Source organism: Papaver somniferum, chromosome 8 (genome assembly GCF_003573695.1).
Source record: "Papaver somniferum cultivar HN1 chromosome 8, ASM357369v1, whole genome shotgun sequence".
NCBI lineage: Eukaryota > Viridiplantae > Streptophyta > Magnoliopsida > Ranunculales > Papaveraceae > Papaver > Papaver somniferum.
In genome coordinates, this window is record NC_039365.1 from 145,231,012 (window position 1) to 145,256,186 (window position 25,175).

Below are 25,175 nucleotides of genomic sequence, written 5' to 3' on the forward strand. Positions count from 1 at the left end.
GATACCACGATCACATGCCATAATTGAAAACAAGAACTCCTTCTTTTTGAAATCTTTTTGAAAAAATTGAAAAATTCCAAAAAAAAAAAAAAAATTGAAAAATTGAAAAAAAAAAAAAAGAAAAACATAAAAATGGAGCTCATTTACCTTGAAATGTTGACTCTTGTGCAAATATGTAATTATTAGGAGTCTTAGTCTAGATATTTAGGCACCCTGATTCTAGCACAATTCACATAGTGATAAGAAACTTGCACGCGCACGATCTACCAATACATGTATAGCCTCGATCTTCAAGGTGTTTGATAGGAAGTCACGATTGCCAATCACTTTAGAATACTGAACGAAACTTGACTAGCTTGTTCTTTGGTTGGTTGGGATAGAAGGTGGAGGTTACATTAAGAAAAACAACCATCGAATTTAACTGGGTGCATCAAAAAGGGCTACCTCTTGCAAAGTGTCATGTAATTTTTTGTTTCCTTTTGTATATGTATCAAAAGTGTCTCCTTGTCAAAAAAAAAAAAAAAAAAAATCAAAAACATAAAAAAAAAAAAGAATGAAAAAAAAATAAAAAAATCAATCAAGTATTTATCAATTCCATCCTCTCTGTTCCAAAAATAAAAGAGAGTAGTCAATGTAAATAAGAGTCATGTAAATAGTCATTTTGTTGTTTCATTGTAATAAGCAAGGAGGGTGTAGGCCATCGATGTATAACGCGGGTAAACTGAAATATCACCAACTCATTGGGTGAACATTCACAATTCTCGTAAAGCCGGACAGCTAGCTTGGCTTAGAATTCGGTTCTTAGCCTAAAAACTATCTCTTGGTGATTAGTAGTCATAACTTCAGGTCATTCTAGACACATGTGTAGATACACTTTACACTCTTATCACATGTCTTTTTTTGTTATCAGTGCTAGGATTGTGCCTTAGATAGCTAGATTGACATCTCCATTTTGCTGTGAGCTTAAACTGTCTTGCACATGTCACATTTAATGGAATCTGAGCTTATATTTTGACATAGAACTTTGTAGGTACGTTCTAAGCAAACCTTCACGAGACTTCACTCGTCCACTAGGGACACTTAGTGGTTTAAAAGGCTTAGTGCATATGCTAAATGCATTCGAGAGACCAGCGACAGTGGTATAGTTAGGATTTCCTTAGTTTTGTTTTACTTGAGGACAAGTAAAATTCAGGTTTGGGGGTATTTGATGAGTGCCAAATATTGTATATATTTATCCCTTTTTGTTGGCATTTAACTCATCCTTTGTGCATTAATTCTACATTTTATCCCATATTCTGTATTTTCATTGTTTTCAAGAATAAATATTTTTCTTACTTAATTCTATATTTTTAGGTAATAAATAAAGTTTGGATGAATTGCGGAGCGGAATAGAGCAGAAAAGTAGTGAAAAGCCGGGAGGAGTTACGCAAGGAAGCCGCGAAGAACGTTGTGCACAAAATCAAGAGGCTAGGAATGGTCTTGAAGAAGAAGAATTGTCCTTAAAGAAGATATGGGCTTGGCATACCCAAGGCCCAAAACCCTTAAACACATTTCCACTATCCAAGCCCGTCTCGGATTTCAGCCGTCAGATCGAAGCATTTCAGCATCCTACGGTCGCTCCATCATCGCACATCAAACTCCGAAGCCCCCGCTTTACATCGCAACACCCATCTCCATCTTGGGTCGTCCGTTTTGCTACATCCCTTCATCCGACGGTCGCTCCACGCTTACCTCCGTATCGCCGTTGGATCCACCTACCATCTTCCCATCCATCGCTCCTTGTCGCAGATCATCAAACCTCTCTGAACCCGCCTAACACCCAAGTATCGAACACCCTATACCCCTAGCCAAACGCCCCCTAACCCTAACTCTATCGACTTCTTCTTTCTTCTCCATCTCTTCTTCCTTCCCCCGTCTGCAGAACCCGTACCACCACCATGTCCGCCATCATCACCACCAACTCCACTTCCACAACCACCACTTCCACCAACTGCCAACAAACACCATCATCATCACTCCCAAATCCCTCTAACGTGCCCATCATTTCCTATTCACTGATTTCCCCTAGTCTAGGGTTTTGAAAATTAGGGAAAAAGAATTGATGGACATGGCAGAGAAATTAGGTGAAGCTAGAAAAGAAATCAAGGTATGGGAAAGGCACCAGGAGAAGCAGAGAAGACATGGGTCGATGCTAATTGAGGAGATTTGTCACATCAAGGTAAGAAAACCCAAACCCTAATTTCAGTTAATTTGGGGATTTTCGATTAAACTCTAATTACTGTTAGGGAGCAGCATGGAGGAGCATTATAGAAGATATGGGTCTGATTTGTACTGTCAAATTAGGTAGAAATAATTTACCTAATTTCTGTTTGATTTTAGGGATTTTTTTGGGAAGAACCCTAACTTGTAATTGGGTATAAATATGACTGTGGGTGTGATGTAAAGGCTTATCTCTGGACTAGCCAGTGTATCCCCATGAGGGCTGGACTAGCCAGTTCCTCTTGGGTAGATTTTTCTTCCCTGTTTTGTATTTGTAGATTTAATTTTAATTTTCAATTTTAATTCCAAATTCAGTTTTAGTTTATCTTGTTTCAATTCATGTTTTGCTATCCATGTTTTGCTATCCATGTTTTTCCATGTTCTGTGTATTGTTCAGTTTCTCCATTTGATGTAATGTTCTGTACTGTTTCTGTTATGTATGTTCTGAATCCCAAATGCTAGGACTAGATGAAATTATGAACCAGCTGAGATAGTCTTCATCATGTGCAGCTCATGTTCAGTGTTGCTAAGCCCTTAGACTAGTTGTGCTTTAATCAGACAATTAGCACTTTGGTAATTATTTTAGCTGTGATTAGAATATCCCTTAGGTTAATGGTGGATTCAACGTCCTAGTGATCATCCTCTTGTCTTCATTGTTTTCTTATTTCTATTTCACTGTTTTCTTCACATCACTGCCCTTGGCTTAGGCCTTGGTTTATTACACTGTCATTTTATTGTCTTTGCTTCACTGTTTATCTCCATTGTTGTTTGCTGTTTTGTGCCTTTCTTATCACTTGTTGTTCACTGTTAGTGGTGGAAGTTTAGGTTAGAATTCATGTAAATTGAGCTGATTGAGAAATGGAGGAATTTAGTGTCCACTGTTGCTTGTGATTGATTGTGCTGTTAAAAGACAGTCAATGCTAGGAGTAAAACAGTTGGACAAGCTTTTTCTCCTTCCATTCCATTTATGTATGCCCTGGAACATAGGCAGGCTAGAACCTCCACCTAGCTCCATTAGGGACAAGGATTTAACCAAAAACAGCCACTGCCTAGCATCTTTCCTGTTCTTCTTTGTTATCTATCTGTTTTTGTGGCTTCTTATCACTGTTTTTATAGCTGTTTTTATAACTGTTTTGTGCCCTGTTCTTCCTTTGCCTTTGGCCCTTGGCCATTGCCTTTGATTTATCACTGCCATGCCATTGTAAATTCGCATCCTTTTTCCCTGTGTTGCTTCCATGTATATGCCATTGTCACCTTCACCATCATCATTGTTGTTTGTTGTTTGCTTTTGCCATTGTAAATATCCATGTGTTTACCTTGGCCTAGTGCTCTGCTGCCTTGTTTAGCTCCAGCGGCACTAGGTCTTTTTGGCTTTTATGCCCTTTTCCTTCCCTGGCCTTGCTGCCAGTTCTCCCCCAGCTGCTACTACTTGTTGTTGCTGTTGCTGCTGCTGTGCACTGCTTCTGCTGCTGCTGAAGCCACCACTGATGCTGCTCCAGGTCCAGTTCAATTCTGGGCTACAAGTCCAGTCATTACAAAAGCCCACTGTATCTGTTTAGAAACCTAAGGCCCAACGGCCCAGTTCACATCAAAAGACATTGAGCCCAATTCACAGTCACTGTTAGCCCAAGGCCCAGTGCAATTCAAAAGACCAAAAGCCCATAAGTTCACAGTCAATCCAAAAGCCCACTGAGCCCAAAACCATTTCATTGTTACAAAAACCCACTAATCCCAAAGCACAATTAGAATCCCAATAGCAATTTAGAGCCCAAATAGCTAGAAACTCCAAACACCCCCAGTCTCTGTGGATCGACCCGTACTTGCACGAGCTACAACCGACGACCGTGCACTTGCGGTATTACTGTAGGCCCGTTTTTATCGCTTAATTTTTCACACACCTCCGGGCCCACCAGTGGCACCAGACTCTCATGTACTAATCATTCATCATAAAAGGAATGCTACCACCAGGACATGCAACCATGGTCATTACATCATCCCCTCTTGAGAGCAACCTCAGTTATGGTCCCGTGACCAGGGTTTCAGAATTGATGTTTCTACGGCTGACAGAAACAAGATGGCACTGCAAGCACCATGCTCATGTATCAATCAAGGGGTCCTGATCTCAAATGAATCAATAACATTAAAAACCTTCACCAACCGTTCAAGACATAAGCGAATGATCTAAAGACACAACATGAGTGTTTTACAATAAGCTCGTCTAAGATGATTTTACACTGTCCTGCACAAAGAAGCAAGCTTGGAGAAATTGGTGAAGAATCTTGGGATGGGTCATATACCATTCTCTTCGTATGGATGTCCTCTACAACATATCCAAAATTCACACCAGTTGGAGAAACGAGCAAAAAGATGTGACAAAACCTTTGGACTACATGACAGCTGGAAATTTTCTAAAAACCTCCTGGAAGTTTACTGTTTTGTCAATTTCGTCCCTTAAACATGCTCAAAAGCCTAAAATCTTCTTCACTAAAGCTTGGAAATTTTCTGAGGATGAAGAAACATGGGTAGATCACGAAAATCCGACATCGGACGAAGATTCTACAACATTTTCAATGAAGACCTGACTTCTGAATTTTCTGATGAGGAATTATGACGAAATTATTCATTCATCTACATCTGAATCAGAAGCTATGCCTTCCGTGCAAGATCAGACTTCATCTTCAGCCGCTAGTCTCATTTGCTGAAGCCGGCGACGTTTTGCTGATAAGCTGCAAGCCTTTCATCTTCAACTTTCCTTTTCAGTAATAACACATCTCGTCCTACTTCTCTTCTGCATCCGCTAAGGCTAAGAAAGCTTTGATTCCACCACGGACGACTCCCAGATGATTGAGAGACATACAATGTATCAGCTTCCCAGCGTCTCTGAGAGGTTGATTCACCTCGGCATGAACATATGCAGAAGTCTTCATCTTTGACTTGATATTTCTGGAGCGTTCCCCGAAAGAACCAGAATGGTGGTTGTAACTGGAAGTCACAATTATCTGACGCGAAAGGCATGGAGTCATGGATATACCAATAACGAACACGCAACAAAAATGGTAACCATCAAACTCTTACCTATTTACAATTTTCACTAGCTGTAGTGATCATAATCTTGAGAATTTGTTCGCTCCTTCAAACTTGCAAAGAGGAACAAAATTCGTTATTCAACACCATAACGTGATTTTCATAAAACTGTGAACAATTCACGAAACTTCCATATTTGAACAATTCACATAATTTTCACCGTGTGAGCGACCCCCACCGAGTGAACACTCATTGGTTTTGTGCATACACTATCAGGTCACAAAATCCATACAAACAATATTTTATCAAAAATTGTTTACTTCTAGCAATTGCTGAAAATCAAAATTTGATTTCATATAAATTTTCACTGTGTGAACATTCACTGGTTTTTCCAAAATTGGACAGGCGTCCATTTTACAATTGTGAAAACTCACATACAAACATTTTTTCACCGTGAATAATTGTCTACTTTCAACAATTATTCAAAATCAAAACATTGATTTTATAAAAAATATATATTTTAATGTGAAACTCACGTAACTTTGAAAATATATGTATATATTTTTGCTCCCTCTCGCGAGCATCCGTCTTTGAAACGAGAAGTGTATTTTCAAAAATTTATGAAAGCTCACATATCTAAAATAAATTTTTCCATGAAAGCTCATAGACAAAATTTTTATTGCTAACAGACGCACGTCTATTCAAATTTTTTTATTTTTTCTCTCATACGAGCATCCACCTTTAAAACGAGAGTTTATTCCCTTTTGTGAAATCTCACATATTTAAAAAAATAAAATTTTGGCTTTCGTGAAAGCAGACAAATTTTTTATCACTATATTTTGTTTATTTCTTAACCAACGAACGAACGTCTGTTCCTAAAATAAGGATTTCTTTTTGAGCTCGGGTCTGTAAACATTAAACCGACCAAAACAAGATGCCCGATCGTCCAAATCAGCAGTGCCTTATCTCTCCGTGCTCACGAGACTCTATCATTCAGGGTCCTTACCTGAACATTTGCTCGTACATGACACCATTGGAGAAAATATGAGGATTTTGAAAATACTTTTGTGCAACTGAGTTCAACCACTGATCTCGGCGACTGAAAATCACCATTTAATGCTTACCGCGGAACATGACTGTCCCTCACTAAGCAGGTTACTTAATGTAGATGGTGGATTTTCAACAAAGGTTGTTTTGTTCTCTTTGTGAATAAAACTTACCTTTCTTGTCAAATAAATTTTTCAAGCGAGTTCCTTTTGTTGATGGTGTTTTTCTGACAAGGGAAAAGCTTGTAAATTTGTGTATGAACTGTATCAGAGACACATAGTCTATGCTCACAGTCTCTGTCAATAGTCGTGAGAGTTCCATACTGACCTCTATGACCTATCTATAGAAATATATATGTGTTCGGGTTCACCCATCTAAACTCTTAGTATTTAATATATTTACAGAGTATTCCAGTATTTATATTGTACTCACCTGTGTATAGAATCTCCATTGATTCCGGTATCAATATTTATAGTCTCATTGAGTAATATTGAAGATGTCTTAAGACACGCGCAGAACTTCATGGGTGAATTCCTTGAACTTGTTCGGTATACATATTAATAAAGCCTCCATCTAACCTGGAGCCTCTCTCCACGATGCTGGGGTAGTCCCCAATGACAAGAGTTTTATTGAACGTTATCTTAAGTAACAAACTTCCACGTCTAGATTCCTCGTACATGTTATATGCGTTTCATGTGTTAAATCCTTGTATGAGAAACATTGATTTGTTATTGGCTTCGTAATGAAAGCAACACCAAAGTACCATCCCGACCAAACATGATGCTAATTCAATACCAGTGCCAACACTACCTTGGCCATGGCCTAGTAGTCTGGCCACGGCCGCGATGCCGTGGCATCTCCAAGCTTGGATATGGCTCAGTGTCATGGCCTTTCCTCTACTAGCTTGGCCACATGCATCATGTCATGACATCTCCAAGGTTGGCCATGGCCACGGTGCAATAGCCCCATCCTTGCTAGCTTGACCATGACACAGTGCCATGGTCATCTCTAAAGCATCATGGCATACCCAAGGGACAAAATGGCATGCCCACTAATGCCATGACGTTCCCCGGCCCAAAGTGGCATCTCCACGGTACAATGGCATGCCCCGCCGCCAAAATGACATTTTTCACGTCGCCATGGCAGACCACTATGCCAAAATCACATCTTCACAACCATCTCCACGCGATGGCGCCAAAATAGCATTTCTACTACAACATGGAATGTCACGACGTTAAAATCGCGTCTTCATGGTGCCACGACATCCCCCGTTGCCAAAATATGATTCCTTGAGATTCATTTTCTTTATCTATAAGGTTCGAGTGAGAATCTTACAAATCATTAGAGGAAGGTAAGAGATGCGTGAAACTCTTAAGTTTTCCAAAATTATCAACTGTCCTTAGAACGATCCGAAATCTACAAAAGAAAAAAAGAGAAAAGAAATCATTACAGGAAGTGAGATGTATGACAAAAAAAAACTTGATTTTGCAATTTTAAAACAACCTTAAAAATGTTTTCTAACGGTTTTACTACCTAGGTTGTTTGTAAACCAAATGGTGATATTTAGTCAATTACAGTAATAATTTAGTCAACTTATTTCATTTTTATTCATGGTTGCTAAAGACGAGTGCCAATCCAAAAATCCAACAACCAAAATCACTCTGTTTTGTATGGATTAATCCGCCATGTTTAAACTGGTACCGTTTTTAGCGATCATGTTTTTATTGCTAGTCCACAAGTAAGCACTTGTTTATGTCTTTTTTTTTTTTTTTGAAGCATGTTTATGTCTCTTGTCCACGGTCAAATGATGGTGGTCCAAAATCCTAAGCCAAAGCGAGACTCCTCCAGTCCTCCTTTCAAGTTTTTAACCTAACTGAGACGGGCCGTTTAGTCCCATAATCTCCACTCTCAGATCTTACCAATAAACGGCGTGGATCAAAACACGTACAAAATAAAACAACACATGTGTCGCCGTTTCTTCCCCCTAAATATCTCAAAAATCTCAACCCTAAAAGACTCGCTCATCGCCGTATATAAAACAAGTTGCTGCAATCACTTCTCAGTCTCTCTCTTTCACCTTAAACCCTAGCAGTTTTAGGGTTTTTCGCAGCCTTCACTTCTTTTTTTACCTCTTTTCTCTTCTCTGTTCGTAGATCTTTAGTCGTAATGGCTGGTAAAGATGTATGTTCCTCTCCTTGTTCCTCTTCTTCTGTTGATGTATCTAGTGTTGGTGCTTTTTCTTCTACTGGTTTTGATAATTTTTTTTCTGTTTGTTTGTTGATTTTAGGTTGCCGTTGCTAAATCAGGAAAGAAAGGTTTGTTTTTTATCATGTTCTTATGGTTTTTCTTTGTTTTCTCTGTTTATGATTTTTGTTGGTGGTTTGACTAACATCAATTTTTTTGGTTGGGTTTTTATAGGTAGCAAAAGAGATGCTGAGACTGAAATCGAGAAGAAGGTGAACCTTAAGAAGCAAAAGGTTGTTGAGAAGGTGGTTCCTAAGAAGAAGAAAGAGGAATCTAGCAGCAGTGAAGAAGAATCACCTTCTGATGATGTAAGATTTGTTTTTATTTTCAAGCACTTCACTGTTATTTAAACCCATGAAATTTTATCAAAGAAGTCTTTTTTTTTTTACCAGTTCAAAAGATAGGTCAGTCTCTTGTAGAGATTTTGTAGAGATTTTATATCTAATTTGAGAAACCCAACAATGGAAAATTGGGTTTTTCATTATGACTTTTTTATTTTGATGTTGTAGTGTAAGTTTAGTTTTTATTTTCAGTTTGTCTTGCATGTTATTTCATATTTCAATTTGTTATTTCAGGAACCTGTGGTTCCTGTTACAAAACAATTACCAGCTAAGAAAGCAAAATCTGAATCTAGCAGCTCTGAATCAGATTCTGAGAGTGATTCTGATTCTGAGGAAGTGAGTACTATGATCTTTTTTTTGTTGGTTTCTTTTGCATTAAAAGATTTTATGTGTAACGAAAGTTGTGTGTTTTAGGAAGTTAAACCCAAGGCTGCCTTTCCAACTAAAAAGGCTGCAGCTGCTCCTGTTAAGAACGGAAATGTGAAGAAGAAAGAGGAATCAAGTAGTGATGATGATTCTGATGATTCAAGCTCCGAGGCTGTGAGTTTTCTTTAGCCATGTGTAATTTATAATTTCACTTTTTGTGTGAAACCATAATTATCAGAAGAGCAGGATATGCTGTTGTTCATATCAATGAAACGTCCATTGTTCTAACTGCTGTAATTTTTTTCCGAATGATTTTGATTTTGAGGAGTTGTTTAGTTTTATTCGTATGGCACTTGTTGATTTTGTTTTGTTCAACTTTACACTTGTGCTTAAATGCCCCACCTGATTTTGTTTTGTAGGAACCTCCTGCCAAGGTAGTCCCAGCAAAGAAAGCCTCTGCACCTGCAGCAGCCAAAAAGAAAGAAGAGTCCAGTGATGATAGCTCTGATGAGAGTGATTCCGAGGATGAGGTTTGTTTTGTTTGATTTTTCATATTGGTTTTGTGGGGTTTGTTGATTTATTGATAAAAAATCCCCTGATGCAACAGCCAGTTGCAAAGAAACCTGCTGCTCCTGCAGCAGCAGCAAAGAAGGAAGAATCCAGTGATGACAGTTCAGATGATTCATCAGATGAAGAGGTAAAAATAACCAGAGCATGTTGAATACTGCGTAGATGTTGTTGTTCTGCGTTGTTGTTGTTCTGTGTTGCGTATGATTTTTATTTGTTTAAGAAGTTTTTGTTGTTGTTGGTCCCAAACGGTTTGACAGTTTAGATAGTTTGGATTACTCCTCTTAACATGCATTGGGTACACGGCTTATGTTTTTGGTTTCTTAAAATAAACTGTTTCAAATCGACTTCTTGACATACTGCTTGTCCAAGTTTGACAGCGTATCGGGATGTGTATCATCATTTCTGTCTTGTGTCCCATGATATTTTCGTGAATTCTATTTCCACTGCTCATTCTTACAGGAAGCTAAACCTGCTGCAAAACCTGCTGCCAAAAAGGAAAGTAGCTCTGATGATAGCTCTGATGAAAGTTCTGATGAAGAACCTGCTAAACCTGCTGCTGTGAAAAAGGTATCTCTCAAACAAAGCTGTGATAAACAATTTACAATATGATTCTACCCTTAGGTTTGATGTTTATTCATTCCACCGTTGATTCTACTATATACCAGGCACCTGCTGCTAAAGACAGCAGTTCTGAATCTGAGGACTCAAGCGATGAGAGTGAAGATGAAAAGCCTGCAAAGACCCCTAAGAAAGAGGTACAAAACATATTTGTGATTTCCTTGCCTGAATTGTGAGTTTAAAGTGTTAATGCACACTGGATTACATTCTGTCCATGTGCTGATTGGTTACTTGGTAAACTTGTAGGCCAGCAAAGACTCTGATGAAGAAATGGAAGAGGCTGAAGCAACACCAGCTAAAGCAGTAATGATCTTTTCTTTTGCTCATGGAAATTATAATTTGTGTTTTTTTCCAGCTCATTCTTCAATCACTCATTTGCCTGTTTCATATTGTAGCCTAAGACCCCTGCAACTCCTAAGGCTCAAAGCACTGGAGGAGGATCAAAGACACTTTTTGCTGGGAATCTCGCATTTTCTATTGACAAACCTGATGTGTGAGTATACTTTGTTAATGAGAAATTTCAATCTTTCTGACCTTTGATAAATGTCATCGTCTCAACACCTCCTGTTTGTGTAGGGTTGAGTTCTTTAAACAATGTGGGCCAATTGCTGATATCCGTTTCTCCTCAGACGAGGACGGAAGGTTCAAAGGATTCGGCCATGTTGAGTTTGAAACAGAAGAAGGTGCACAGAAGGTAACTTTCCCAGCTTATGCTCCCATGACCTGTTAAAAACCCTTTTGTTCTTTAGAATTATTCTAATTGACAATTTACTCTCGCAGGCAGTGAAGTTGAATGGTAAGGATTTATGTGGACGTCCTGTCAAGCTTGATTTTGCTCGTGAAAGAGGTGACAGGGGTGATAGGGGTGCTTTTACCCCTCAGAGCGGGTACTGCAACTTACTTTTCATGTTCTAAACCATGACTTCTGGATTTCTAATTCTTTTGGGGGTGAATGCCTTTGCTAATAATTTGGTGGGTGGTTGTCAAATTTCCAGTGGATATCAGAAACCGGAGGGACAGACCATATACATTAGAGGTTTTGATACATCTCATGGAATTGACCAGGTATAATCAGTTTGTGTATCCACGTTAGTTTTTTTCTATGCCAGTTTTGTAATTGTTTAGTAATTATTTTGATTTCCCCTACAAACAGATCCAGAGCTCCCTGGAAGAGCATTTCGGTACTTGTGGGAATATCACAAGGGTGTCTATTCCTAAAGATTACGACACTGGTGCTGCCAAGGGGTTAGTAAATTTTCTAACTGGTGTTACACCTATGAAATTATTGCTTGTTTGCATTTAGTTGCTGCGGTTTTTGAACATTATTTCTTAAAGGTTACTTGTCATAACAATGCTGCCTGTTGTATTTCTCAGGATTGCCTACATCGAATTTTCTGATGCCCAAGCTTTCAACAAGGCTCTTGAGATGAATGGAGCTGAATTTGGCGAATCCGCCTTGACAGTTGAAGAAGCCAGACCAAGAGACCGTGATGGTGCCTCTGGTGGTCGTGGCAGTAGAGGAAGTTTTGGTGGTGGTGGCAGAGGAAGATTTAGTGGAGGAAGAGGTGGTAGAGACGGAGGTAGATCTGGTGGATTTAGTGGAGGAAGGGGTGGACGTGGTGGTGGTAGAGGAGGTTTTGGTGGTGGTGCTAGAGGAGGACGCGGATCAACTCCCTACTCAGGTTAGTTTGTCTCCGTAAATAATGCAGTTCAATATCTTTCATTTTTCCCGTTCTAATGTAACATCTCTTTTTTAAATGCAGGAAGGAAAACCACCTTTGATGATTAAAGCTGAAGGGGGAGAAACAGTGAGGAGTTTTGGATTTGGGATGCCTCCTGTTCTCGTTCATAAAACTATGACCATATAATCTTATTATATTTTTGCTTTTACTGTTTTATTTTTGGATTGGAGTTTCTATAGGGGGAATCTGATGGTTTCTGTATGTTAGACTTTAGTAGTTTGAACTTAATTCTCTAAGTAGTAAACAAGTATGAATGGGATTGCATAATGTGTGATTTTCAGCAAGAGTTGTATTGATCAATATCTAGTAATCAACACCATTGTCTCTTCTCATATCTTGCACGTGCTGTTGTTCCTATTTTCTTGCACTGGTACCTGGTTTAAACTTCTCCTCTAGGTATGTCTGGGAGTTGCCACAAGACATGTGTTCCTTTTTTCCCGGTGTTGTCATCCTCCTGCACTGTAATGTTATCTACTCTTCACGGTATAGAGTCAAGTCTAGTATAGCTGATTTTGAAGTTTGGGCAGACATTTTAGTGAACACCCCAAATTCTACAGGTAGATTTAGATTTAGGAGGAGATTTGTGCAGTAACTATGAAATTCAAAAAGGCTCTTTCATTTAGGCCTTGGTTTATAATCATACACTTGACCGGTTAATATGAAACACTAGAATCCACACTTGTGTATCAGAGACTCAAATCCTATTCCCTCTCAACTCTCACCATTACAAAAACAAGGGACGGGGAAAAGAAAAAGTAAAATTAAAATCGCAAGACATGTTTTTAACGGTGATTCAAAATCCTAACTTTAGCCTGAGGGCCACCTTGAATATATACGAAACTATGTTGAGAACCGGGTTGCAATCCCTTGAGCCATGCTGGGAGCTCATAAATGTTTTTCTGATACGTCTTTGTGAGACCCCAGAGTTCTCCTGATAGGTTTTCAATCCCCATTTTCAGATATGTTATGTGCTTCTTAGATGTGTTCTTGATCACCACTTTGTGTCGGTAGAACGCCCTTGTTCCTACTTTCCATGAGCCGGTTATTGAATGAGTGAACACTACTGGTACCACTGCAAACAAAAAATACAAGACTGTTATACGATGTTTCATGAAAAAGGAACTCGCAAAACCACAGTACGAACAGTGGAAGTTGATACTCACTTGATGTTTGTTGGGGTGATACATATGGATGTCTGACTGCAGGAGTTGCTTTCTGATAAGTTGACCCTTGACCGTAAGGTCCGTAACTAACTACAGGTACTGGTTTTTGATATGAGGGGGCTGTAAAGTCCATGGTAACAAGAAGTTTCATCAGAATCGTACAATGTGATGATGGGCATTGGAAACAAGTTTGAGGTGTATACCTGGTCTTCCATGTCCTTGCAATTTGGCGAAGAGACCGATAAGTGGAGCAGTACCAGAAATGGTAGGTTCAGATTGTTCGTAGTCGTCACGTTCGTTAGTGTACTGATCATACTTATCTGGACCTCCAACAAGTGCTCCATAAATAACATTAGGGTCTGCAGAATTGCGATGGTACCAGTCCTCGTAGCCACCAGCGCATCCCACAGTGGAACGATGAACTGACATAGATGGAATTGAAGCTCCTCTGTGGTGAACATACCGTGGGTAGTTGGATCCATACCCGACTAAATAACTCATCGATTTTGGATTCTTCCCTAGAATGTAATCAGCCTGGGAGGATTTTAACAAACAAGATCAACATATTTAGTCACTTGGAACTTCCATAATGTTAAAATGAAGTGCTATTTTTTATCAAATTTATTACCTGTGATCTGGCGAATTGAAGAACAGCTTCAGGTTGAATTTGACCATCAGGGCACTTGAGAGCAGTGTTATGGGCTGAGAGATAGTCAGAATAGGCGGCGAGAAGAAATGCAGCGGATGAGACGTACTGCAAGTTATTCCATTGCCGGATGTATAATAATCCACCTATTAAACCGACAAGGAGAATATGAAAATTCGATCAAGAATCAAAGATGAGTACCTTACATTTATCACAAACTTGCTCAATATCAACATTACTATGAACAACATACCAGGAGTCCGAGGCACGTTGTAGCCACTGTTCTTTTGCATGCAGGAACAAGCAAAATACTGCGCTTTAGCTTGATATTGCTGTAAAGTGGAAGTGTATTTTCCACCCTTTCCTTCTAAGAGAACCTGCAATTCATTTTTCAGTATTCTTAGCCACAATTGAATCCAATTAAGAATACAAATCCCATTTCTTAGCAACATATCAAAAATGATCCCAATATACCTTTGTAAGGAGAATTTGCACACCAGCATATTTGTTATCCCATGAGAATTCACCAACAGCCCAACCAGTTCCTCCCAAAAAGGCACCGTTATTCACAACATATGCCAAATAGTAGTCTTCTCCTGTGGCTTGGTAAAGCCAAGTAGCAGCCCATAAAAGTTCATCCTATTCATACCAAAATGATCAAATTTAGAAAAGTCAAATACTTAAAGAACCACAAAAATTAGGAAAAAAAGGATGCAAGTCTAATGTCATACCGAATAACCAGATGCAGAAGCATAGAAGTTTTTGGCATTTTGAATGGAGTTATCGTATCGACCACGAAACCGATCAGCAAATGTGAAAAGCTGCAATACACAAGGAAAAAAAAAAGGTTCATTTGGTCTACTTCTACACCAGATATTGTTAATAGGAATTGTGCAAGTGATAATCAAAGGAAAACTATAGATTATTCTTACTTGTTTTGCATGATGCAAGAGTAGACTAGAATATGCAGAATCGTAATGCTTGAAAGCTATAGAAGCCGCAGCAAAAGCAGCTGCCGTCTCTCCTGCCAAGTCTGACCCGGGCTGTCCCGCATCAATCTTGTAAGCAGTTCGCGAGGTCGACATATCTTCGGCTCGTTCCCAACAATAATGATCAGAATTACCATCTCCAACCTGAATTTATATTTTCACCATAATTTTCATGAATACTTTTACACGAGCCCATATGGTAGAAAAATAAATGTAAAATTTGGTTCGCCAAAGAATTTATTTACCTGACCCCAAAGAACATTAGCTTGTGTATGAGCTTTAAGAAAGTAATCAGTACCCCATTTGATAGCTTCCAAAGTGTGTCCTAATTGATTACTAGATTTGATTTCATCTACAAAATCAATAGCTCCCCATGCCATCATTGTGACAGCGAATGCCATGGGTAATCCAAACTTAACATGATCACCAGCATCGTAATATCCTCCTACCAAGTTTACTCCTTGTTGAAATCCATCCCTAAGACCGGAATCGCCGCGCCATTTTACACGTTGGTTCGCAAGAAGTTTACCAGATCGTTGTGCTTCGAAAAACAGTAAACTTTTATCCAATGCATCTCCATAATTATAATTAGCAGATACAAGTGCTAGAGATGTACTTAGCACCAAAAGTAGTATGTTGATGATTTTCATGATTACAACAAGCCTTATACGATTTAGATCAAGAATGTTTGTACCGAAGAATTTGATGTCATTGCGTTTTTATAGAGACTTTGTAAATGAGAAAAATGAATTTCCTAACTCGGAACAAGTGTGCACTTTGGTTTTTAGTAGTGTTCACGTTGTAGTAGAGCTGTGCACGTATACTGTGATACATGTATGTTCATTGATTGACTTATTTTTAAATTAACTTGTTAATTTTGGGTCAACAAATAAGGCTTAATCATTAAGAAGATCTAGTCTGATGAAACTCCACATCAAGACCCACACCACACGTAGCCAGACAAACATCATTAACCAAAGTTCGATTGTCTGTTGTTGACATTGTAAGCCTAGATAGAATTGCCATAGCCTTTGGGACACAAAATACCATCGGTGAAGTGAACACTGAGAATTTGACTCTACATCCACGTTTCAATCTGATCAGAGATATTTATGGGCGTCAACTGTTTTGGATTTGCTCGGGTGCCACAGGAATTGGGAAATGAAATTATGAAACCGGTATTCTTAAATTATTGGAACTGAAATTGTAAAAAAAATTGGAATCCGGATACTAGTTGGGTATTAAAAAAATACAAATTCTTTTAATAAAAAACTGTTTTTTTTCTTCGATTTGTTTGAATTTAAATTCCCTAGAATCTCAAAAGAATATTTTAAATTCTCGTTAAAGCGCAAAAGACAACACCAACCGAGATGCTTATGCATGGATGGAGTTGAGGCATACAAAACATGTCCGAATTAGAAATGATGACATAGACAAGACTTGGAGTGGCGCTGATCGAGGGAGAAACTTATTTAACTGAGATGGTTCGGACATCTCCAACGAACGCCCCAAAAAACAATCAGTGCATGCTAGGATCATAACCTGTGTGGTAAATGCGAAGAGAGGAAAACGTCAGCCAAGACCGACAGCTATCATACCCTGTAGACGAATGAGAAGAAGCAGCGAAAAGAGACTTGATAGAATGGACTGTGGCCAAAGAGCCATCCTTAGATAGAAATGCATGGAAATCAACGATCCGCCTACTAGAAATATGACTTAGAAATCAAGGACGTAGAGCTTAGGACTTTAGCCCCTAAAAGACTAAAGCCTATCAGTACAGTCAGTGGACAATTATTCTCTAAACCAAGAAAAGAGTTCGTAATGTCAAGTGGACAATGGTCTCTAGACTAAAAGAGAAAGGTGGTCTAGATGTTAGAAGGACAAAGCAAGTGAATCGGGCTTTGCTAAAAAAATGGTGGTGGCGATTTGGTTTAGAGAAAGATGTTCCATGGAGGAAGATTATGGTCGAGAAATTTGGTGAAACACCTACCGGTTGGGAAACTCTCTAATCCAAAAAATTAAAAGGCGATAGTTTGTGGTTTAATATTTACAAAGAGCTTGAAGATTTCAATAAAGATATAAGATTCAAAATTGGTGGCGGGAAGCAAAACTAGATTTTGGGAAGACGTTTGGATTGATGATACTAAATTGTGTGGTACGTTTCCTTTGGCATTCGAAGCTTCAAATACCAAAGAGTGTGTCGTGGCTAATAAGGTGGTGTAAGACGGAAATTTATATCTAGACAAAGATACTAAAAAAATATCTCAAGTTAAATTTTATCTATACCAAACCTTCTTTCTTCCATATCTATTCAAGAAGGTGTTACAAATATCCAAATATGGATTGAAGTGATCACGAGCAATATACGGTTAAGGATGAAATTTAAGAAGTTTGTGATCAAGGTGAGCCGAATTATCCAACCAATATTGTTTGGACCCGTGACTTCTTTCTCATGATAGGGTAATGACAGCGGATAAACTTTTAAGAAGAGGGATGAATATCTCTAGTGCTTTGTCGTTTTTGTGAGGAAGATGATGAATCTAGCTTGCACTTGTTCTATGAATGTTGGAGAATCCAGAGAATATCAGATTATTTTGTTGAAAGGTGTCATTTCATATGGACTTATGACCCTAGTGTCACTAATCGATAAAGGCTTTGAAGTTTAATTGGGGAGATGAAAGACTTAGTCGAATATGGAATAACATCCCGTTGCTATATGGTGGTGCATATGTAAAGAGCGAAATGTAAGAATCTTCGATAACAAAAAGAAAACTTTGGCAAGCCTCATTAGAGATATCAAATTATAAGCATTTTTTTGAGTCGAATCGAACACAAAGATGTTAGGGCTTACATCAAATATGGTGATTTCTTTATGGGATTCCCTTTACCGACCTCCGTGATTTTTATTGGTTTTTTACTTGGGTAGCCGATCCCCTTTCGGTTTTCCCTTTTTTGTTCGGTAGTAATCACTGGTTTGAGGTACCCTTCTTAAGTGCCCCTTTTCAATGAATTTTCTAATCGACCGATCAAAAAAAAAAATCAGTACAATTAGTATCCAGACCTATTAGTATATATATTTTTGTTATATTTCTGGATTTTATGACTTCGATATGGGTTTTATTTATAACATACCTCAATTTGTTTTGGATTAAAGGATTGGTGGTTGTTGCTGTTTATTTGAATCTAATTTTTCTTTTCAAAAATTCTCTCGAATTTCGTAATAATCGTACATTGAAGGAGGTAATTCATGAGAAGGCATATAACCAATGGAAGAATGCGTTATAAATCTCAAAGCTGAATTATATTGAATTATATGATCTGACAAGTATCTCTGTCGATGCAGAAGAATTTATTGATCCTGTTATCAACGAATTCTTCAACAATGAGAAGGAATTCCCTGCTCAAGCTCTTCGGAACAACTTGATGCATTAATTCTTGTAAGAATTTATTCTTATTGTTTAAGGAGGAAAAACTAGTATTTTGAAGTAGTTTATATTAATGTTTTTCTTACATTACTACATCAAATTTATCATCTATCAATAAATTGAAGTTTATTTAACTGTATTCTATTTTGATGATGATATTTGCAATATTTGATCTTTATTTATTATTCTTTATATATTGCTTATTATTCATGAGATTGTTCTTTGTTTTGTCATAGATGTGTGATTAGAACATATTCTCATGATTTCTCTTAAGAGACATCTTTATTCTTTTTTTTGCTCGCGATTGGCTAAAAGAGGAATAATTTTCATGATTATTTTAAATGTATTACAAGGTTTCCATAATATAGTTCTTAAACATCGTTTTATTTCTCTCGTTTGTAACTAGAAGGGAATAAAGTCGAGACTTTAAATTCTACTTTTGTACATACCTATAATATAATAAAATCTTATGGGAATCTTATCACAAAAATTGCACTTTACTATCCGCTCGTAATGGCTAAGAAGAGCAAATTTTTGTTGATGATTATTTTTCTCTAAAGAATAATTACTATTAATTCCTTTAAAATCTAAGACTATTATTTAAAAAAAAAAACTTATTTCTACGCAACTAGCGAGAAGTGAGAAAAAATATTGAATACAATTTTGTTTGTATAAGGAAAGGTTCATGTTATTCTCATAGGAAATGTAAATTTGTTAACGTCTAAAGAAAATCCTTTTCTTGTATAGAAAAAGGTCGCTCATGTTAGTCTCAAAGGAATGACATTTAATAGGGGAGAGTTCGATTTTGAACTTGTGCTTAACTGTTATATATTTTTCAGAAGTGCGGATGTGGAATTTTAGAAGAAAACAATACATACAAAAAACCTTTCCTTGATGAAGATACTAAGTTGCGAAACCTAGTGGAATCATCAGAAAAAAATGGTATGTTATCTTTAGTCTTGATAATCTCTTAAGGCGTATTTTATTACTATATTCTTATTCGAAACCTTTATCAATTTATGACAAAAATAGGGATAATCATTTAGTAGTAATCTATTAATACATATGATTCCATGAAACATTTTCTAAGAGGGTCTGAATTATTTTTCGAAGGTAAGCTTCAAATCTAGCAAAAGGATACAAGTAAAAATTAAGGGAGAGAACATATCACCGTGGTATCGCTTTAAATTTTTAGTACAATTGACTTTGAAGTAGGTAAAAACACTATATGTATTAGCATAAAAACCATTGAGTAAATTGATTGTTATTAAAAATTCTCTAACTTGAGTATCATAAGTTTTCATCAAGATACAGATCTTCAAAAACAAGATGCTAAACGACACCAGTAGAATCATAAAAGAACTTGAAGAACGACGAATTATAGAGTATTGAACATTCAATAAATCAAGACACATTATGGAGATTGAGGTGAAGGTTATTTATTTTTTGAATCCATGTGTTTTTGATTGCTTTTTCATTAATATTGACATTTTTAGAGCAATGTTTGGTTGAACCCACAAGTTTTGCTATCTCAAGATTGTTGTCAATTTAGATGATCAAAAATATATCTTGATTTCTAGTCTACTAAGTCAAGTCTCGGACTAGGTTAGAATTTGGTAGTTGAGTATCATACATCACCCTCGAAGACCAAAGATCGACGAAGACATTTGGAGAACTTCTTTTATCAGGTATGTGAAGACTGAACCATTCTATTTTACTCACTATCTTACCATTCTATCATTTGAGACTATGTCGTATGACTCTAGTATATTTACAAAAAATAAATTTCGAGTCAAGCTTGTCTTGTTAAATATCTCATAATATAATTCAAGCATAATGTTCAAAGGTCCTTAATAATTAGTTCAAAACAGTTTATTATTCGAGAATCAATTTGTGGATCAATGGAAACTCGCGCATACAATTGATTTTATCATTAGAGAATGTTTCAAACGTCATAAGAGAGGAATTAAGAACTTTTGATATTTCTGCTATGGGTAGGTTGGCAAACTAGTTTGCAAACCATAGACTGAGTTTCAAAAATACAGGGAAGGTTGGTGAAACAGTTCGCAAACCACAAGTTCAGTTAGGGACAGTTCACGAACCGTGGTGAACTGAGTTTTTGTGTTGGTATAAAAGGCTTAAGGTTGGAGAACCCAGTTCACGAACTGTGTCCATATGAGTTCATAAACCGAGTACGGTTGGCGAACCATTATCGTGAACAATGTACATATGAGTTCTCGAGACGAGTAGGGTTGGAAAAACCGGTTCACTAACCGTAGCATTCTGACTCGTGGACTTTAGCCTTACGGTTCACGAACCATTTCACCAATGGATGGTCCCAGTAGAATTTATCAGACGCTCAAAGAAATTTTTTTTTTTTAAATATGTTTAACATTGGTATGACTCTCTTAAACTCTTCCAAGACTTCATTGATCACTAAAAAACTTATGTTTGTGAATCATGATTAAATTCTTAAGTGTTTATATGGATCTAAATTTGCTTATAATGCAAAAGGCATATTTTCCAAACAAAACGGTTATCATACGCGGTTCCGTAACAGAATCATAATGTATATTTTGAACACGGGGAGTACCTAAATACACCACCAACTCTTTCTTAGGCAACCTGTATGGAAAAACATAAATATAATTCCGAGATTTCAACTTAATGAATCTCAATCAAAGAATAATATTCATAGTTATATATCTCTTTCTCAAAATCAGAAAGTTTACAGAGACAAGTCCGTGAACCTGATTTGCGTGTAAGAGTACTTGAGTGTTTCCAAAGATAAGTTTCCCAAGTAATCAATCGAGTTGTATCCAACAAACAAGGATGGATGTATCTACATAGATTGATTAACACACAACCAGTGATATTTTAATTATAAAGATAAACAATATAATGCGGAAAAAGAAATAACACATACACCGAAAATTTTGTTAACGAGGAAACCTCAAATGCATAAAAACCCCGGGACCTAGTCCAGATTGAACACCAAACTGTATTAAGCCAATACAGACACTAGCCTACTACCAATTAACTTCGGACTGAAATGTAGTTGAGACCGAATTAAACCCCCATACCAATTCAGTTACAGTAGCGTTCCTTACGCCTCTTGAATCACAGCAGGACTCCACGCAATTGATTCCCTTAGCTGACGTCCTTTACAACGTACAAGTTGCTTCAACTCAATTGAAGACTTTAAACCAATCTTCCTCCCACAGATAAGCCTATATTGTGATTTCCTTTTTGATTGTGAATCCAGGTGATTGAAAATCGATAGCAATAGACAAAGTCTAGATAACCTCAAAATACGGACTTATGCAACCCGAAGTGCAACCTAGATTATTATTTACCTCACAAGTATCAAACTTGTGGTATCAATAAAAGTCTGAGACGAAGAGAACTTTGATGATTTCTATCTATCTTTTTCAAGTGAGCATCTCAAAATCGAACAAGATCAGAATACTCGAGCTATCAGATAAACAATAGCTAGACCTGGATTCATGAATCCCTATGAAGTCTTTGTAGTCGCTAAACCCTAAAAGGGTTCCTATAGAGGATGACTCTAGTTACAACTACGACGCACCAAAAAGTAGTGTCGGAATTCAAAAAAACATAGTATTATTATCTTCTTCGAAGCTCAATTGTATCACAACTTTGAAGTAATACTACGGTGATATATTTCTCCCCCTTAATCAATACTTACATCTTTTGCATAATAGGTGAAACTTATAGATTATTGATTCACTCCCCCTTACATAATGATCCGTAAACCATGTCTATGTAGTGCGAAACTATTAATTAATTCTTTCTCTTTTGCCAATGAAAATTGGCAAAGGTATGAAAATTATGGGATCGTAATGAATTCAATCAAAATATATTTTAAGATTTAAAGATATTTAAATATAATACATAATAATAACATAGTTAATACTCCTCATATCAACTTTATTTAGATGATATCACATAGTAAGAAAATACTTAGCGCTCATCTAGGAGATTTAAGATACAAGCATCCCCTGTAAATTTTACAGCCGCACACCCCACAAAGATATAACAATTAAGCACCAGTTCATTTAAGAACTCTCTCCCATTTGATGTTATTCCTAAGAGAACAACATGAGTGACCTTACTTTATGAAAAAGAAGGATTTTGTCGGACATTAAGAAATCATATAGATTTGTATCCTGAATATCGACTTACATTAATCTCAACGTCAGTTACGAACAAAGAGATAATTTTATTCGTCATGACTCAACATATGAAAATATAACGGAGTGTATCATGCAGTAATAACATAAAAGTGTGATCACAACTAGATCGATACTGCGAGAAAATTCTCAAAGAGTTTGTTTTATTTTTATTTTATAACGAAACGTATTAGATTTAACTTCTGAGCATATATGAGATATCAGTTCAATTTACAAAAAAGTAGAGGACACATATATCTCATAAGACTTTGAGCAATACACAAGAATATCCATGAGGATCAAGTATTGCGATCATCTTCTCTAGGATATAAACTTGTGAAAAACATACAAGTTGATTTTCTCCTAGAGGAAAGAATCAATCTTTTCCGTCGGGTTTTACACCAAGAATGGCTACCAAAAGCGTATAAAAATATTTCCTTGACAAATAAGAAGATGCACACACACACACATTATATATATAACTCATTAAGAATCGTACATCATATGTTCACATATAAACCAAGAAGGTCGTGAACATTCAAGCAATAACGTGTTCAATAACACTCAAGACTTTGAACTATGAAACATAATAAAAAAGTGATTAAATGATCAAAGTTATCTTAAAAGTATTAGAGAGTGTGCTTTTATAATGCCAAACGTATTGTAAAATAGTTTGAAAACATCTGAAAAGTTTCGGCAGGGATGGTATGCATACTAGCTATGTGTACCAACCCTATGCGTGAATTCAGACTGCCAAGGTACATGTACCTCAAGGTCAGGGCGTTTTGGTATGCGTACTGGGTACGTTTATCACTGGATACGGAACTCTAAAGTTACATCGGTATGTGTACTGGGTACGTGTACCGTCCCTATTCCAGTATTCAGTAGTAATTCTGTAGACTCTCTTTAATCGATTTGAAACATTCCCAAATGACACCCATAATGAATATCATTGCTCGGGCTATTTTCAAATGATTAACTTGACTTAATAACTTAGTTTATGAACAACAAATTGTTCTTCAATATATTTGTCAAGAATATGAATAACAATTGCTTATATTTCGAGATTTTAAACAAGATAAGCTTGAACTCGAAATTTCTCTTTGCAATTCACCAAAACATCAAGTCATCGGCATTGTTTGTTTCTCCAAACCTGAACATTTAAGAATCTTAAACACAAATCAAGTTAGGTAATCATGAATGATACACAAGGTACATGGATTATTAGCCGCATTGGTTTGTCTATAATTAATACTTTACCTACGAACTATTAACTCTCAGCTAATGATGAGAAAATAAGAGTACAAAAACAAAAACGTTTTTGATATCAATAGATCATGGCATGAAGCATATAATAATAATGAAATCATAAAACTTTCTCAAGTTTATGGACATACCTTTTTGGAAGAATCCAATCGTGAATCCTACGGATTTACCAAATGTTCAATATCTTACCCAGCAAAATATGTCTGCCCTAATTATGTTGCTTCCCTCACCGTATTCATAATAGGGCATTCTTGGTGACGATGCACTTTCAACACAATCAAATTGTGTTGGGGAGAACAATGTCTTGCTCAACATAGGTGATTGAAACAAACTTTTACGTATCTATGGATTTTTCACCATCTATAGTTTTTGGCTTGTTTCGTTTCTTCTTCCACCAATTCTTGTGTTAAAGATTTTGGATTATCATGAAGGCGATCACTTTTAGACCCATTCACATCTAAATCCATTTTCCCTAAGAAACTCTTAACTTCCAAAATCATGGATTTTGCCTTTTCCATAGTCATGGAATTTTCTGGGAGATCATTCCTCTTTACACTGAGTGCATTATTGAATTTCTTTGGTATCCACTTCTGAGTGCATTTAGGAACAACCGAAACCTTCTTCCCATTATTCCCTTCAAGATTTATCAACTAAAGAATGTTACTACCTGGATTCGGTGTACTGGATTTGGACGTTGATATAATTTTCTCTTTCGAATCTTAACTGCCGGTGCAGGTATTTCACTTTTTTCCATCAGTGAAAACCTTTGGTTGAGAAGAATCATTAGTTTTGAAATTTTTTTACCTCTTTGCTAATACTTGGAGCACCTATTCCCTTATATCCTAATCCTCGTGTATCACGATGATTTTTACTTGATCCTAGCATAGTGGTTAATTTGTTTGAGCTAGTATTGAACTTTTTCAAGTCCTCTTCCAATATCTTTATTTTATCAAGAGAAGCAGCTAAATCAGCCTCAAGGCATTTTTCTCGAGCGAGAGAAGCGCTTTCTCAGTAATTAAAACTTGTTTGCTGTGAGTTAATCCTTGCTTCAATTGTTGCAAGTTTTTCTTCCGACTTATAGAAATCTCTACGAAGATTATCACATTTAAGTGATTTTTTACTTAGGTCATTCTTACAATATTTGAGGATCGAATCGTTAAGGGAATTCCAACCATAAATACTCGAGTAAATCCTTCTTAATTTTTTGTTTTCTCGACATAGATGGGTCAAAAAAGGAGTGACACAAGAAGTCGTCAACTTTTAAACCTGTTTCAACAATTAA

At 36.9% G+C, this 25,175-nt stretch overlaps 2 protein-coding genes across 4 annotated transcripts; one reads left to right on the plus strand and one right to left on the minus strand.

Moving 5' to 3' along the window:
- Window positions 1–8,348: 8,348 nt before the first annotated feature.
- On the plus strand, window positions 8,349–12,545 carry LOC113303342 (nucleolin 1-like). 3 transcript variants are annotated; one of them, XM_026552367.1, is made up of 17 exons: window positions 8,349–8,511; window positions 8,618–8,645; window positions 8,749–8,882; window positions 9,150–9,251; window positions 9,330–9,455; window positions 9,701–9,811; window positions 9,889–9,978; window positions 10,311–10,418; window positions 10,517–10,606; window positions 10,716–10,772; window positions 10,865–10,962; window positions 11,046–11,163; window positions 11,250–11,356; window positions 11,465–11,534; window positions 11,623–11,714; window positions 11,844–12,151; window positions 12,233–12,545. In XM_026552367.1, exons 1-17 carry the CDS (start codon window positions 8,497–8,499, stop codon window positions 12,256–12,258), a joined length of 1,680 nt encoding a protein of 559 aa, XP_026408152.1. In that variant the 5' UTR covers window positions 8,349–8,496; the 3' UTR covers window positions 12,259–12,545. The 3 variants fall into 3 exon arrangements, with proteins under 3 accessions (XP_026408152.1, XP_026408153.1, XP_026408154.1); XM_026552368.1 differs by having other exon boundaries at window positions 10,871–10,962; XM_026552369.1 differs by lacking the exon at window positions 9,150–9,251.
- A 261-nt stretch (window positions 12,546–12,806) lies between these two features.
- LOC113306934 (endoglucanase 5-like) lies at window positions 12,807–15,680 on the minus strand. The gene is made up of 9 exons (XM_026555847.1): window positions 15,255–15,680; window positions 14,953–15,153; window positions 14,752–14,841; window positions 14,495–14,659; window positions 14,274–14,397; window positions 14,003–14,166; window positions 13,578–13,908; window positions 13,375–13,494; window positions 12,807–13,283 (listed from the first exon to the last, which is right to left on the minus strand). The coding sequence occupies exons 1-9, from the start codon at window positions 15,657–15,659 to the stop codon at window positions 12,994–12,996; spliced, it is 1,890 nt and encodes a 629-aa protein (XP_026411632.1). The 5' UTR covers window positions 15,660–15,680; the 3' UTR covers window positions 12,807–12,993.
- Between the last annotated feature and the right edge of the window lie 9,495 nt (window positions 15,681–25,175).

Excerpts from the sequence above, each read along its gene's own strand:
- LOC113303342 (XM_026552367.1), top strand. Across the intron at positions 10,607-10,715 it reads CAAAGACCCCTAAGAAAGAG|GCCAGCAAAGACTCTGATGA; the intron begins GTACAAAACATA and ends GTAAACTTGTAG. Across the intron at positions 11,535-11,622 it reads CATCTCATGGAATTGACCAG|ATCCAGAGCTCCCTGGAAGA; the intron begins GTATAATCAGTT and ends CCCTACAAACAG.
- LOC113306934 (XM_026555847.1), bottom strand. The coding sequence starts at position 15,659 with ATGAAAATCATCAACATACTACTTTTGGTGCTAAGTACATCTCTAGCA. Across the intron at positions 13,909-14,002 it reads TTCAATTCGCCAGATCACAG|GCTGATTACATTCTAGGGAA; the intron begins GTAATAAATTTG and ends AAATCCTCCCAG. Across the intron at positions 13,495-13,577 it reads GCAAGGACATGGAAGACCAG|CCCCCTCATATCAAAAACCA; the intron begins GTATACACCTCA and ends TGGACTTTACAG.